Here is a 14,267-nt window from a genome sequence, read left to right on the forward strand (position 1 = left end):
ATAATTGAAATGCTAAAGTAAGGTGACTTGAACTAGTTATTTATTTTATCAACTCTGCATAACTGTCATGTACTTTTTTCAAGGAGTTACATTGTTTTCTACACGGTGCTTAAGTTTATTGAAGGGGCAGATGGCAGGAGAAATTCCCCTCCAGAACACATGAGAAGGACAAAACACATGCAGGTGCAAACACACACACATACCAAAACAAGACAAAACAGAAAAAACTTCTCATGTTCTCTGCCAATGTGTATTTCTGTTCATCTATGAGTTCACTGATACTCTACTCAGTCCCATCCAAGCGTCTTTTTACCCCCCAAATAATGGGTTTTAAATTTCAATCTTGTAGACAGATCTACCGTTTCCTTAGAAAATGAGCTGTTTTTAGGCAGAATTGGGGAGAGGTGGTGCTGGGTATGTGAGGGGACATCTGGGAGCTTTTGTTATTAGCCATTCCAGAACCACCAGGAGAGCTCAGTTACTCTTCACAATTTTTTTTTTTTGTCATATTCTCTACAATAAAGGCTGTCAGTCGCAGTCTTCCGGGTGTCTGTCACAACTGGAAACATGTGCAAGAGAAGGAAACCCATGCAGCTTCCAGAGCAAGCACATGTCTGGAGAAGGACAAAGTGGGAGCATCCTTCTGTCACTGTTGTCATGGCCTATGTTGACCTGAAATCATGCATCTGTGATTGATGGAGGTGGTGAGAAAGACCATTCTTTTTTATGCACTGATTTTCACAAATCGGTTTATGCCCTTAGTCCCATTGGGCATGTGTTATCCTTTTGAACTTTGCGTCTCAACATATTGTTTTGTAACATATAATATACATAAACATGAAATAAAACCAGAGTCATTATGGTTTTATTTTCTCCCACTGTTTCTCCTACAATGAAAGAAAAAGTTTAATCTTCATCCTTTGCTCCTCCAATCCTGTTAAATAATTCATTAGAAGGCAGTAACTTTGTGTTAAACAACATACTGTTTCCCTTTGTTGGTACTTAGTAAACTTTAGCTTGTGCAATCTGTTCTCATAAAATGAATCCCATCATTTGTTTAATCATTTTAGTCACTCTTCTTTGGATCCATTCAATTAGATTACATATTCAGGCAAGAGAAGTACTTGAGTTTAAGAGTCTTCCCATATGCTATCTTGGGAAGTGATAGGGTAAAGACTTGAATCTTATATTCATGGCTCAATCATTTTGACAGACAGCCTGAATATGCTTGTGAATGAGAAATGTTGAATATGGATTTATTGACAATTTATTCCGCCCCCCCACAAGCCTTTTACTGACATTTGGTGTCTTGAAAACTGATTTTAAATAACAGTAAGACTTTTAATATATCTCATGTTAATATCATGGATTTGGTTATATACCATATGTCTAGGCACAACCAATGATTCTAATAACTGATTGTGTAGTTTATGATGCAGTTTTAAGCCATGCATATATTGAACTGACAACGTTGACAACATGAATAAAGCAATGAAGAATAAACTAGGAAAGTGGCAAGAATTTTCCAAAAAGTCATAAAATATATGCACATAAATGTGTAATAAAATAGTAGACTTTATTATTCACACGATTTGTTTCTACTTTAAAACTTTTAAGAGTGAAATTTAACATTTTATAAACTCTTAATATAATAAAATTCCCTGGTTAAAATTACAATTGTTCTAGAGAATTTGATTTCTTGGACCTTAAATAATACATTTTTAATCAATATTTTAAAGAACAAATCATAAATCACTCTGAGGGGAAAAACGTATAAACATTATAAAAGACACAAAGCATATCAGAAGAAAGGAAATTGCATTTAGCATAGTAGTTACTCTTGTTGCTGACTCTAAACAGAATGCGAGGCAATGTGTTAAATAAGAATTCTATAAGGCCCTAACTGGTTTGGCTCAGTGGATAGAGCATTGACTGAAGGGTCCCAGGTTCGATTCCAGTCAAGGGCATGTACCTTGGTTGCGGGCACATCCCCAGTAGGGGGATGTGCAGGAGGCAGCTGATCGATGTTTCTAACTCTCTATCCCTCTCCCTTCCTCTCTGTAAAAAAATCAATAAAATATATTTTTAAAAAAGAAAGAGCTGTTAAAAAAAAAAAAAGAATTCTATCAGGAATATGGACCTTGATGAAAGGAGATTTTATAAAAAAACAAATTTAATTTTTTTTATTCATGTATCTTCTCTAAACATTTTACATTTATTTAAAAAGGGTATATAATATGCATGGGCTACATTACATACTTTTAATTTAATAGAAATGAAAATAGAAAGTCTCAAGGGAGAGATAAAGTGTAAGTGTATATATTTGTGGATCAAGTCCTCTCTATCAGAGGTTGGCGGCCACTGGTTAGTCTGCTGCCTATTTTGTAAAGGAAGTTGCATTGAAACACAGCCATAGTAATTTGTTCACATATTGTCTATGGCTGCTGTCATCCTCCAACGACAGAGTTAAGTACTTGCAATGGAGACCACATGACTCACAAAGCTTAACCTTTTGCACTTGGATGTCGAGTGTGACGGTTATTGAATGTATCAATAATTTGAAATATAAAAAAATCCAAATAAATAAGTTTGTATGAAAAGAAACGCCAGTTTTTGCTTCTTCATATTTCAAATCTTTGACTTGATTCTTGGGATCCTCCATTCTGCAGTTGAATCTCTGTATATTATTCTTTATTTCAGTCAGTGCATGATTAATTTCTGATTGGTCCTTTTTCATATCCTTGAGGGTCTCACTAAATTTCTCGGAGGTTTCTAGAAGATTCTTGAGTAACCTTATAACCGTGGTTTTGAACTCTATATCCAGTATTTTGCTTTCATTCATTTCTTTCATTTGTGACTTGTTTCTTTGTCTCCACATTTTGGCTGCTTCCCTGTGTTTATTTCTATGTACTGGTAGCTGTTAAGTCTCCTTGAGTTGATATAGTGGCCTTGTATAGTAGGTGTCCTATAGGGCCCAGTGACTCAGCCTCCCCAGTCACCTGAGGTGGACGCTCTTGGTGCATCCCTTTGTAGGCTGTTTGCGCAGTCTTGTTGTAGCTAACACTTGATTGCTGTTAGTATCACTGGGAGGAATTGACCTCCAGGCCAATTGGCTGTGATGACCAGCTGTGTCTACACTGGAAGAGCTACTGTGAAGGAGACACCCTTATGGGGAAGGACTTGCCTCAGTGGGGTTTTGGTGCTCACTGAGTCTGCCCCTTGAGTGTGTCTCTTATGGATGTGAAGAGTTGTAATCCGGTATGGTCTCACTCTGACTATTGGATACACTGGCTCTTGGATCTCCAAGGAGGTGCAAGGTCAGGCACTGTCTGGGGCTGACCAGCAGGCGCTACAGAGACATCTGCAGAGTCCTCCTCTTTGTATGGGGTTTAGAAGTGCCCAGACGAGGCCCAGCTGTGAAGCAAGACAGGTTGCTGCTGCTGGCCCTTGGGCGTTCTTTTGGAAGCTCTGGGGCTCTCTGACCCAGCTGCAGTTTGATAGGTTTTAGGTAGAAAAAGGACAGGCCATTCATATGCAAAAGCTACTGTGCACAGCTTGGGTGGGTTGTAAATTGGGTGGGGAGGGGTCTCTGGGAATCACCAGGGCAGAACAAACAGCAATGGCTGCCAGTCAGCCCTGCACCGAAGAGGTCCCTGGGTCTCCATGTCCTGTGCCCCCGTGCAGGAACAATGATTGCTGTGAGCACCTCTGAGAGAAAGCTGCCCTCGTGTTCCTGTCCTGATGCCAGACAGTCCAGTTTCTACCCGTATGTGTCTGGGTCCCCCAGAGTCTCGACCGGAACTGGAGTTCAGAGCAAACGGGAGCTTGTATCTCCCTCCCAATTAAAAGGGCAGCACATCCAGGTGCCAGCACTTTCTGCGCCTCTGCACCTCTTACCAGTCTCAATGCGCTTTCTTCACCTCTCTAATTGTGGAACTTCCACTCAGCCAGCTTTCCTGCAGTTCTGGGTGGTAGTTGTTTTGCCTTTTAGTTGTAGTTTTGATGTGGTTGTGAGAGGCTGCAAGTATAGGTGTTTACCTTTGCCGCCATCTTGGTTCTCCCTGATGGTGTTCTTGGTTAAAAAACACACACCTAGGTTTTCAATCAATGTATCTCTCTCACATCGATGTTTCCCTCTGTCTCTCCCCTCCCTTCCACTCTCTCTAAAAGTCAAGGAAAAAATATCCTCAGGTGAGGATTAACAAAAAACAAACAAAAAACAAATATAAACAACAAAATAAAAAAACCCAGGTTTATTAATTTATTTTTAAATTAAAAACATTTAACTACAGTTGGCATTCAATATTACATTGGTCTCAGGTGTACAGCATAGTGGTTAGACATTTACATAACTTACAAAGTGATCCCCAGATAAGTCTAGTACCCAGCTGGCACCATATATAGTTACTAGAGGCCTGATGCATGAAATTTGTGCAGGAGTAGGCCTTCCTTACCCCAGCTTCCGGCACTGGCTTCCCTCTGGCACCCAGGACTGGGGCTTCCCTCCAGGTGCCGGTAGGCACCTGGGACCTGGGCTTCCATCGCAGCCCCGGCTTCGTCTGGAAGGTCATCTGGTCTAATTAGCATATTATGCTTTTACTATTATAGATTATAATATTATTGATTATATTCCCTATGCTGTGCTTTACTACCAATTTGTATTTCTTAATTCCTTCACCTTTTTTACCTATCCTCCAACCACCCCCTCCCATTTGACAACCATCAACTTGTTCTCTGTATCTATGAGTCTGTTTCTGTCTTTTTGTTTGTTTATTTATTTATTCACATATAAATGAAATCATATGGTATTTGTCTTTCTCTGTCTGACTTATTTCACTTAGTATAATACTCTCTAGGTACATCCATGTTGTTACAAATGGTAAGATTTCATTCTTTTTTATGGCTGAGTAATATTCCATTGTATATATGTACCATCTCTTCTTTATCTAATCATATATTGATGAACACTTATTTCCAAATCTTGACTATTGTAAATAATGCTTCAGTGAACAGGGGTGCGTATATCTTTTTGAATTTGTGTTTGGATGAATACCCAGAAGTGGGATCGCTGGGTCATATGGTAGTTCTATTTTTAATTTTGGGAGGAACATCCATCTGTTTTCCATAGTGGCTGCAATAATTAGCAATTCCACCAATAGTGCACAAGGGTTCCCTTTCCTCAGATTTATTTTTAAATTCACATGTGCATGTTAATTATATTTCAATAGCTTCTTTTAAACATTCTTTTCCTTCAAGGATTTTTTCTTTCTCTTTGAAAAACTGAGAAAAAAAAATCAAATTAACAATTTTTGAAGAAGATGAGAAAAATATGTGAAATACATATTGGTCTCAAATTCTTTATAAACATCATTCTAAAGTTTTTCCTATTTCCTTGTATCTTCAGTTATCACTCACTTTCTACAGATGAAGGACCATTATTATTATTAAAAAATATATTTTTATTGATTTCAGAGAGAAAGGGAGAATGAGAGAGAGAGATAGAAACATCAATGATGAGAGAGAATCATTCATTGGCTACCTCCTGCACAGCCCCCATGTGTCCTAACCAGGAATTGATCCGTGACCACCTGGTTCATAGGTCGACATTCAACCACTGAGTCACACCGACTGGGTGAAAAACCATTATTTCTTTTATTTGAAGTCTTCAGTATTTAGGAATACTAAATATATGATATCAAACACCACTCCAAAAAAACTATAAACCACCTGTGCCCTCCTAAAATAGATTGACAATTTGATTTTTGTTGCAAGTGGTCACATAAGTTCCTCATTCACATCAGACAATTTTAGACCAAGCAATAAGACCAACAGAATTTTCTTTATCCTGTGTGGCATCAGATAGGTTCTCACAAATGCAAAGGGACAAGGGTTATTGAAGTTTCCTCATATTATTTATGCATATATTTATGTTTTCTTAAGTGCTGCTTTTTTTTTTTTTAAAGCATGAATTCCCTCCCATCTTGTCCTTCTGGTTGAGAGTATGGACTTTGTCCAGCCTATAGGAGTTCAGATCCTCATTTGTCCACTTACTAAGTTGTGGGGTGTCAGCAAGACATTTAAGGTTTCTGTGCCTCTGCTAGCCCATCTGCAAAATGGGAGTATTAATAGTAGTACCTCATTGATTTTTGGGAGATTAAATGAGCTAGTACCTGTGAAGCACTTACAAGTTCATTTGTACACACAAACCACATAAATGTATACTATTTTTACCTACTACAATAATGTAGTAGTGCTAAATACTTGTAAATTTTGTAAAGCTTTTGTTGTAATTACAAATTTTACAAGTAGAACAGAGGAAGCGGTGTGGACATTCCAGCTTTATCTAGGTCACAGTTCAAAGTGAAGAGATTGATACACATTGTCTTGGCACAAGGACTTTAATTGAAGAAGCTCAATTAATGAGGCAAAGAAAGTTATTTTTGAAAAATTTTTCATTTCTTTTTCTAAAGTATATCTGCTTAACAAAGACATGTTACTTTAAAATGTATGCTGTCAACAGAAGTTTATTTATTTGTGATGGAACATAAAACATACCAGTGGAAGTGAGATATATACCATTTAGATTATCACCCACCTACCCTTATTATACCCAGTATATAATAGAAACCAATTTTTCAAATGAGCTTATGCCTTATTATTCTAGTGTCTAATATACTTATTAGATTTATTTTATTTTGTATATAGATTATAATTTTCTCTGTTTTACAGAATAAAATTATTCATAAGTTATCTAGAATCAGGTAGAAGATACAACTTATCTTTAATTTTGTCCTTGATCTAGGAGTAAATGTGGTGGGAATATTGTGTTTAGTTTGTGAATCTTTCTTTCTTTCTTTTTTTATTTTTTATTTTTCAAATCTGTTTTTATTTTACAAATGAAGAGTCACATTCTGCTTAAAAATTCAAGAGGCGTTTTTCCAAGATACTAACAAGAGGAAGTAAAGAGACACAATGAAGGAAGACCACCAGGAGGTTCAGAGATTACTTACAACTTCTTCTTAAAACATTATTTAAAACTATGGGCAACATTCATGTTCATCCATATAAAAAGGCTAGAATAATGGATGGTGCAAAACTCAGACACTTTCCTGACTGTTTTCTCAGAGTTTCTATTGTGCCTTTCCCTTCCATATTCTTTATGTATTAAGTGCTCCATGTGAATCATTCTGAATTGAGCACCCCTAGACTGATTCTCAACAAACCTGAAATAGGCATAAATAATATAGATTACGTTCTGAAATCAGCTATGTTTGGTATATAAATTGTGTGAAGGGCTCTGACTTTACCTAAAAAAGAATCATGAATATAAATTGTTATTTATGGGTGAAGATGTCTGACAAGAGATGTTTCAGTCCTTTATCTAATAGAAAGAAAGCACTCATGTTAGCTTCAGTGGCTGCGCTGATTGACAGGAGCATAGCGGATATCACTTGACTCTAAGCCATCATAAAAATTTGATTTAGAATGGCATAAGAGACTATATGTTCTTTGGCAATACATACTTAATTCTTATAATAGAAGTCTGGGCATTTTTTCCCAGATAATAAATTTAATCTCTCCCAGATATCATTCACTCATTCAACAGAAGTATATTGATCTCTTATTATGAAACAGGCTGTGTTCCAGGTGCTTGAGTTACAAAACAGAATAAAAACTCTCTAGGCATTCATAGCTTAGGTGGGAGATATAAAGACAGGTAAAAAACAGTACAACATGGTAAGCACTGTGTAAAGTTTTGTGAAAGCCAGAGGATAGAGTGACTAACTGTATATTAAGAAATTAAATATGACATTTAAAAAAGAAAGAAAAAAGAAAAGATCAAGTAAATACAATAATATAACTTTTTGAAGAAAGAATATAAACAATTCATGTCACTCCTTCCATTTTCATGTTTATTAAAGTTATATATGGCCCAGCTGGTGTGGCTCAGTGGTTGAGCAATGACCTGTGAACCAGGAGGTTGTGGTTCCATTCCTGGGTAGGGCACATACCCAGGTTGTAGGCTTGATCCCCAGTGGGGGCATGCAGGAGGCAGCCAATCAATAATTCTCTCTCATCATTGATGTTTCTAGCTCTCTCTCCCTTTCCCTTCCCCTCTGAAATCAATAAAAATATATTTAAAAAATTAAAGTTATATTTGCTTATAGTTTAAATAGTCAAATTTCCCCACTCTACTACCCCCCCCCCCCCAGGCAACCCATTCTCAATTTCTTTAGCTGGATTTCTTTGTTTTAACTCAATATCTCTAAAAATGATACCTACATTACTATTATTGACTTTTCACATTGAATTAATGAGGCTTTAACATGCTTTCCTCCCTCTTCCTTGAATGCACACTTTCAATTGTCCTAATCCTCCTAATAAAATAATATTGTAATTTTAATATGATCAATATTTAGTATTTACATTATTATGATTATGTAAAATTATTCACAGTTGAGCCATGTAGTATTATAATATTATTTTTCTTGCCCATGTCATATTTTGGTTTCCATGGAGTTAAAAATTACCTTTTATGCAGTTACTTAGTATCCTATGTATATATTAGAAAGTTAGTCTCAATTATTCCCCAAACATTCCAACATAAGAGTTATTTTATTAACTTATTTTTCTTGAAAAATATTTCTTGGGCCTTCTTTCCTGAAAATACCTGACTACTTTTCGTTTAGTATTCAGCTATTGTTCTGAGCTCCAACCTTATCAATTTCTGAGGGATTCTCTTTAATCTCCCCATGTTAGATCTTCTGGTACTTGGATCTTTGGCTTCTCTTTGTATTAGTTTCCTATTTTGGAGAACCATAGTCTTCATTAGTTTTCTGAGAAAGGGTTTAGGATTGGTATGTGAAACATCTCTCTCTTTTCACTTGATTGACAGTTTTGACTCAGTATAGAATTATGTGCTAAGTATTTTCCCATGGGATTTTAAAAACTTTTCTCTGTTGTCTTCCAGCTTCCAGCTTCCAGTGTTGACATTAAGAAGTCTGAGTTCATTCTGATTCCCCATTCATTGTATGAGTTAGTGTTCTAAGGTTTTATGATGGCAAATCTTGATGTGTATTAATTTTAATCTTTTCAGTTAGGCACTCAATGTACCCTTGTGTTCTGGAAACTTGTGACTTTCAATTCTGGGAAATATATGTATTTGAATATTTTCTCCTCATATTTGTCTGAAACTCCTATTATTCATATGTTGGATCTCCTGGACTGGTCTTTTGTTTTCTTTTCTTGTTTAATCCCTTATTTTGGACCTTTATTCTTTTTCTTCTTTTTTTTTTGGTCTTTTTTTCTCCACTTATTTCTGGGAAGTCTGTGATGTACACTGCATTGGTTCTTGTCCACCCCCCCCCCCAGGGGGTGGGGGAGCAGTCAAAAGTTAGTGCATGTGTTAAAATCTGATACCTCTCCCCAAAGGGCTCATCCACTTTTTAAAGAAAATTTTATGAAAGTAAAGAAGCTGTTCTCCCTTAAATAATCAGGCAAAAATTGATTGGTTAATCAAGAAATCCAGCTGAAATAGGAAATCATAAAAAAGAGTACATCCTTTACACATATTAGTTTAAATTAAGTCATATAATTTGCATTTATTGGCCAATCTATTGATTTTGAACAATGCCTTTTTTGAGCATGTATCCATTGATTTACATCCCATATTGTCCTTTTTTTATAAACCATTATCATAGGGCATCATATAAGAATAAAATTTTTGTAATGCAAAATCATAAAGACCATTGTAAGACAATCTGAAAGAATAAGCCTTAATTAATTTTCTTAAATTTTTATGATTGTATCATCTAAACTGAATTTAACAACAATTATTAGACATGTATGGCTATAGACTGAATTCCTCATGAATGGGATTAGGATCCTTATAAAAGAGACTTCAGAAAGCTTCCTCACATGTTTCCCACATGAGTACACAATGAGACACTGAATCTGATAGCACCTTCATCTTGGACTTCCTCACTTCCAGAAGTATGAGAAATATATTTCTGTTGTTTATAAGATACCCAGTCTATGGGGTTTTTGTTATAGCAGCTCAAACTAAGACATGCATCATTTTTAAATCTTTTTAAACATTAAGCTTAGTTTTAAAGAATATTAAATATATATTTTACATTAGTTTACATAATATTTAATTAAACTTTTATTTGCAATAACCAGTGTGACTAGAATAAACACTTTTGAAATAAGTGCAACTGATTTTTAATAAGTATACAACTAGACTGGTGGGAGAAGGTGGAAACTTATTTAAAACAGCTAACCTTGAGGTTTTGAGTCAGGAAGAAGTCCAATGATAATGAGGAGAGGCTAAAGACAATTGGATTAGTAGGTTAGGGATGATGGAGTACAGGTCCAGGGAGGACCACAGAATTAGAAAGATGCTCAGTGAGGAGGTTTACTGGAAATGAGTATCTCTGACTTATGCTGTGCATGCTGCTCATGCCACTAATATGTGGACAAAAGTTTTGTGACATGAAAATTCTTCTAAATGAATAAGGTCTAACAACTTAGTAAGATCTAACTGTTTAACTGATTTGTTTGTCGGAAAAGTACCAATCCCATGTTACATGACACAACAATTTTTCCATTTCATTTTGAGTATTAGAATTAGGATTCATTATTAATTTAGGGATTAAGGAAAGAGTGTGTGGCTATGGATGTGAACTGCATTTAGATTACATAAATAATGCTGATTATCTGGAAACTTCAGCTATAATTTTTTACTTTGTCTTAATTCTATACAATAAATAGATGGGTTATTAGGTTTATAAAAGAATCAGCGTTTGAATTTTGATAAAATTATGAAAAAATCAACTGAGTGAATAGGTAAATAAGGCCAATTTAATTTTTCAGGTTTCAAGAGAGAAATGAAAACTTTATAGATACTCAGTTTTGGGATTAAAAATAGAGAACAAAATGGAGAACATTATGCTAAGTGAAATAAGCCAGTCAGAGAAAGACTAGTACCATATAATTTCACTCATATGTGGAATTTAATGAACAAACTAAACTACCACGCAAAATAGAGACAGACTCATATATAGAGAGCAGGCATACAGCTCTGGTGGAAAGGGGGTGTTGAGGTGGTGGTGGAGGGATTGAGCAAAAAAGAAAAAAAACAACAACCAGAGAACTCATGGATAACCACTGTGGTGATTGTGGTATTTGTGTGTGTGTGTGTGGTGGTGGTGGGGGGGAGGGGGTGGAGTGTAAGAGGGCATAGAGGGGATAAATGGTGATGGAAAAAATAAAATAAAATCCTATTTAATAAAGAGGAAATATGCTAATTGACCCTCATGCCATCACAAAGATGGCAGCACCCACAGCCAATAAGGAGGGAATATGCTAATTGACTGCCACACCCTCAAAGATGGCGGTGCCCATGGCCACAAGATGGTGGCGCCCAGTCCCCTCAGCCCTGCCAGGGCAGCAGGCGTACGGCAAGGCCAGGCCAGGCCCTAGGTGGGCCCAGCCACTCCACGCACCTGCTTCCGGAGTCCCCCAGGCCCCTCAGTCCCCCAGCCGCCCAGGGCCGGCCCAAGGTGCAGGCAAGCCTCAGATGGCACTGCCCAGCTGATGCCCGAGGCACAGGCAAGTCTCAGATTGTGGCTGCTCAGCCGCCCAGGGCCTCCCGAGGCTCAGGTAACCAGGGCCGGCTGAGGCTTGCGCTGCCGGCAGTGGCAGCAGCAGAGGTGTGATGGGTGTCACCTTCCCCTGATCGCCAGGTCGCCTCCCGCCCCTGAGGGCTCCCGGACTGTGAGAGGGGGCAGGCCAGGCTGAGGGACCCGCCCCCTCCAGTGTATGAATTTTCATGCACCGGGCCTCTAGTTCTATATAATAAAAGCCTAATACGCAAATCAACCAAATGGCGGAACTACCGGTGGAACGACTGGTCACTATGATGCGCACTGACTATGAGGGGGCAGACGCTTAATGCAGGAGCTACTTCCTGGTGGTCAGTGTGCTCAGCCAGAAGCCAGGCTCACAACTGGTGAGGGCAGCTGCGGTGGCGGGAGCTTCTCCTGCTTCCACAGCAGCACTAAGGAGCAGCGAGCCAAGTGGTAAGGAGTGAGGTGTCCTGGACTGGGAGAGGGTGCAGGCCAGGCTGAGGGACCCTTCTCCCCCGCCCCCCCAGTGCACAAATATTGTGCACTGGGCCTTTAGTAATATAAATAAAAGTGAAAGAATAGAGAACAAAATTTGTCAGCAATATAGCAACTGCTATAAACAGTATATTTGAATTCGATATTTTGGTTTGATTAGAAGGAGACATGGAGGGTAAACTGAGAAGAAATTGAAATCCACCAGGTAGAAAAGAGGGACAAAGGGAGAGACAGGTAGAAAGTTGAACAAAGAAACAAAGGAAAAAGCAGTCATGTTTGTTGATTACAACAAACATAAAATAATGACTCGGCAATTGCAGAAATAGAACAAGACCTGGCTGCGTGGCTGGAGTGTTGGCCTAGCTTCCTCAGGCCTACAAATCCCAGACAGAAATGACCAGCTATGGCGCCTGTGCACTCATACATGAAAAATGCTTAGAGGATTTGATTTGATTCAGGAAAAACACCTCTCCCCTCTCTCGACTCTCTCCCCTCCCCTCCCCTCCTCCATCATTTGTACTTGAAGTCACAACTGAAGGCAGCAGAAGCATCATTTCAAACTCCCTTTGAGAAGCTTCCCCTACTTCCTCTGACCGAGTTAGGATTGTTAATGGGACCGTGTAGGGCAGCCTGTAGATAATCCTATGCTCATTGTGGCCAGCTGGGAAGGGCTGGGGTTTGTCAGAGACTAACATATGGCGGATTGGAAAGGCTACAGAAAGATGGCTGCAGTTATATAATGAAGGGCCAGAATTAATTTAGAAGCCGGAAGGGACCCTGAAAAAGAAAATAAAAAAGGGGAATTACAAATGAGTAGATTTTTGCCGTTGGTAAAAAATCTGGGTCACTGACAGCTGTATTTTTCCATTTGTGCTTTTGTCTGGGACTTTGATTGCACAATTGTCTAACAATAAGTGTTCATCATCCGAGTCTAACAATAGATTTCATTCCAGAACACAATTGTTATATAACAAAAATCCAGTGTGTTGGAGGAAAAGTCAGTCAACACAGTGTTAGGCTTTGTATGCCTTTGTTTGTAGGGAGTCAGGCATAAACGAGCCTTTGTCATTAGACTTTTCTAGTGCGGTTCCAGCATACTGTGCCTTGGGCATGACACATCAGAGTCTGGTGTTCATCTTTTATTACCTGCCAGTCCCCTCTGGAAAGAGCCTCCATGGAATTCATCATCTGCAGTGTTTGTTTCAGGTATACATATAAATACACGTGGAATGCATTGGTTGGGGATATTGTGGTTTCCAGGGGCAACTTAAATAAAAAAGTGTGAGATGAATAATGAAGGGGACCCTCTGCAGGAGGTATGAAGTTAATAATTAAAATGTTATTTACCACAATACTGGCAGCAAAGCTTTCTGTTGTTGTCTGTCAGCTATCTGAGTATCAGTATGAATAAGGGCAGCATGGTTATTATACTTGTTTTATGTCTGCTTCGGAGAAGTTTGTGATGAGATGCTCTTCTCTCCTGCACACTGAGTTTATAAAATATAATAAAAAAAACCTTAATTTAGAATTTGCATTTAGAAAGCTCACTTAGTTTTAATAATCATTTCAAATAACTTCATTAGGCACTGAGTTTCAGAAGCGTGAGGATGCTATAAAAATTTTATGCCTATTTTGATTGTTATTAAGAGCATCATCTTTGTTTTTCTCACAGTGTTTGTCTCATTCTAATAAAAATGTTTGAGGTTAAGTGATTAAGATTGAGAGCTGTGGAGGCTAACAAAAATGAATACTCTTCCTCTCACCTTCTAAATTCTTCTAGCTGGGCTAATAATCAAATGGACAGAGAGATTAACAGGAGAATATCAAATTTTAATACATACACATGGGGAATTCACGTAAGCATGAAAATTCCCAAAAACAGTGATGCAAAGTTGGGTGTATATGACATTTTGGACAAAGAGAAAAGGTGGAAAAAAGGGGTATTAGTTACAAAAGTGAGAATGGGCTGGAACACACTTGGCAGGCAAGTTATTGTTAGGTAACTCAGAAACAATGGAAGAAGGGCTTATCTAGCTAACTGGCCCCTGCCTGAAGCCCTCCTGTTTACTTAATTCAAATGAGGCTAAACTGAAACCTGAAATCTCTTTGTGAAGCAGGTTTCCTTATCTGACTCTCTTGGGC

General features: G+C 38.0%; 1 protein-coding gene across 1 annotated transcript in view; it reads left to right on the top strand.

The window, feature by feature from the left end:
- Positions 1–13,411: 13,411 nt before the first annotated feature.
- Positions 13,412–14,267, top strand: part of LGSN (lengsin, lens protein with glutamine synthetase domain) — a gene marked incomplete at both ends in the record, with an annotated part of 30,306 nt that continues 29,450 nt past the window's right edge. The window contains one exon of the mRNA XM_079781071.1: positions 13,412–13,441. Within this exon, the coding sequence (XP_079637197.1) occupies positions 13,412–13,441 (30 nt within the window). The remainder of the gene's footprint in view (positions 13,442–14,267) is intronic.

The sequence above is a fragment of the Cnephaeus nilssonii genome, assembly GCF_951640355.1.
Source record: "Cnephaeus nilssonii genome assembly, chromosome: 9".
NCBI classification, from domain to species: domain Eukaryota; kingdom Metazoa; phylum Chordata; class Mammalia; order Chiroptera; family Vespertilionidae; genus Cnephaeus; species Cnephaeus nilssonii.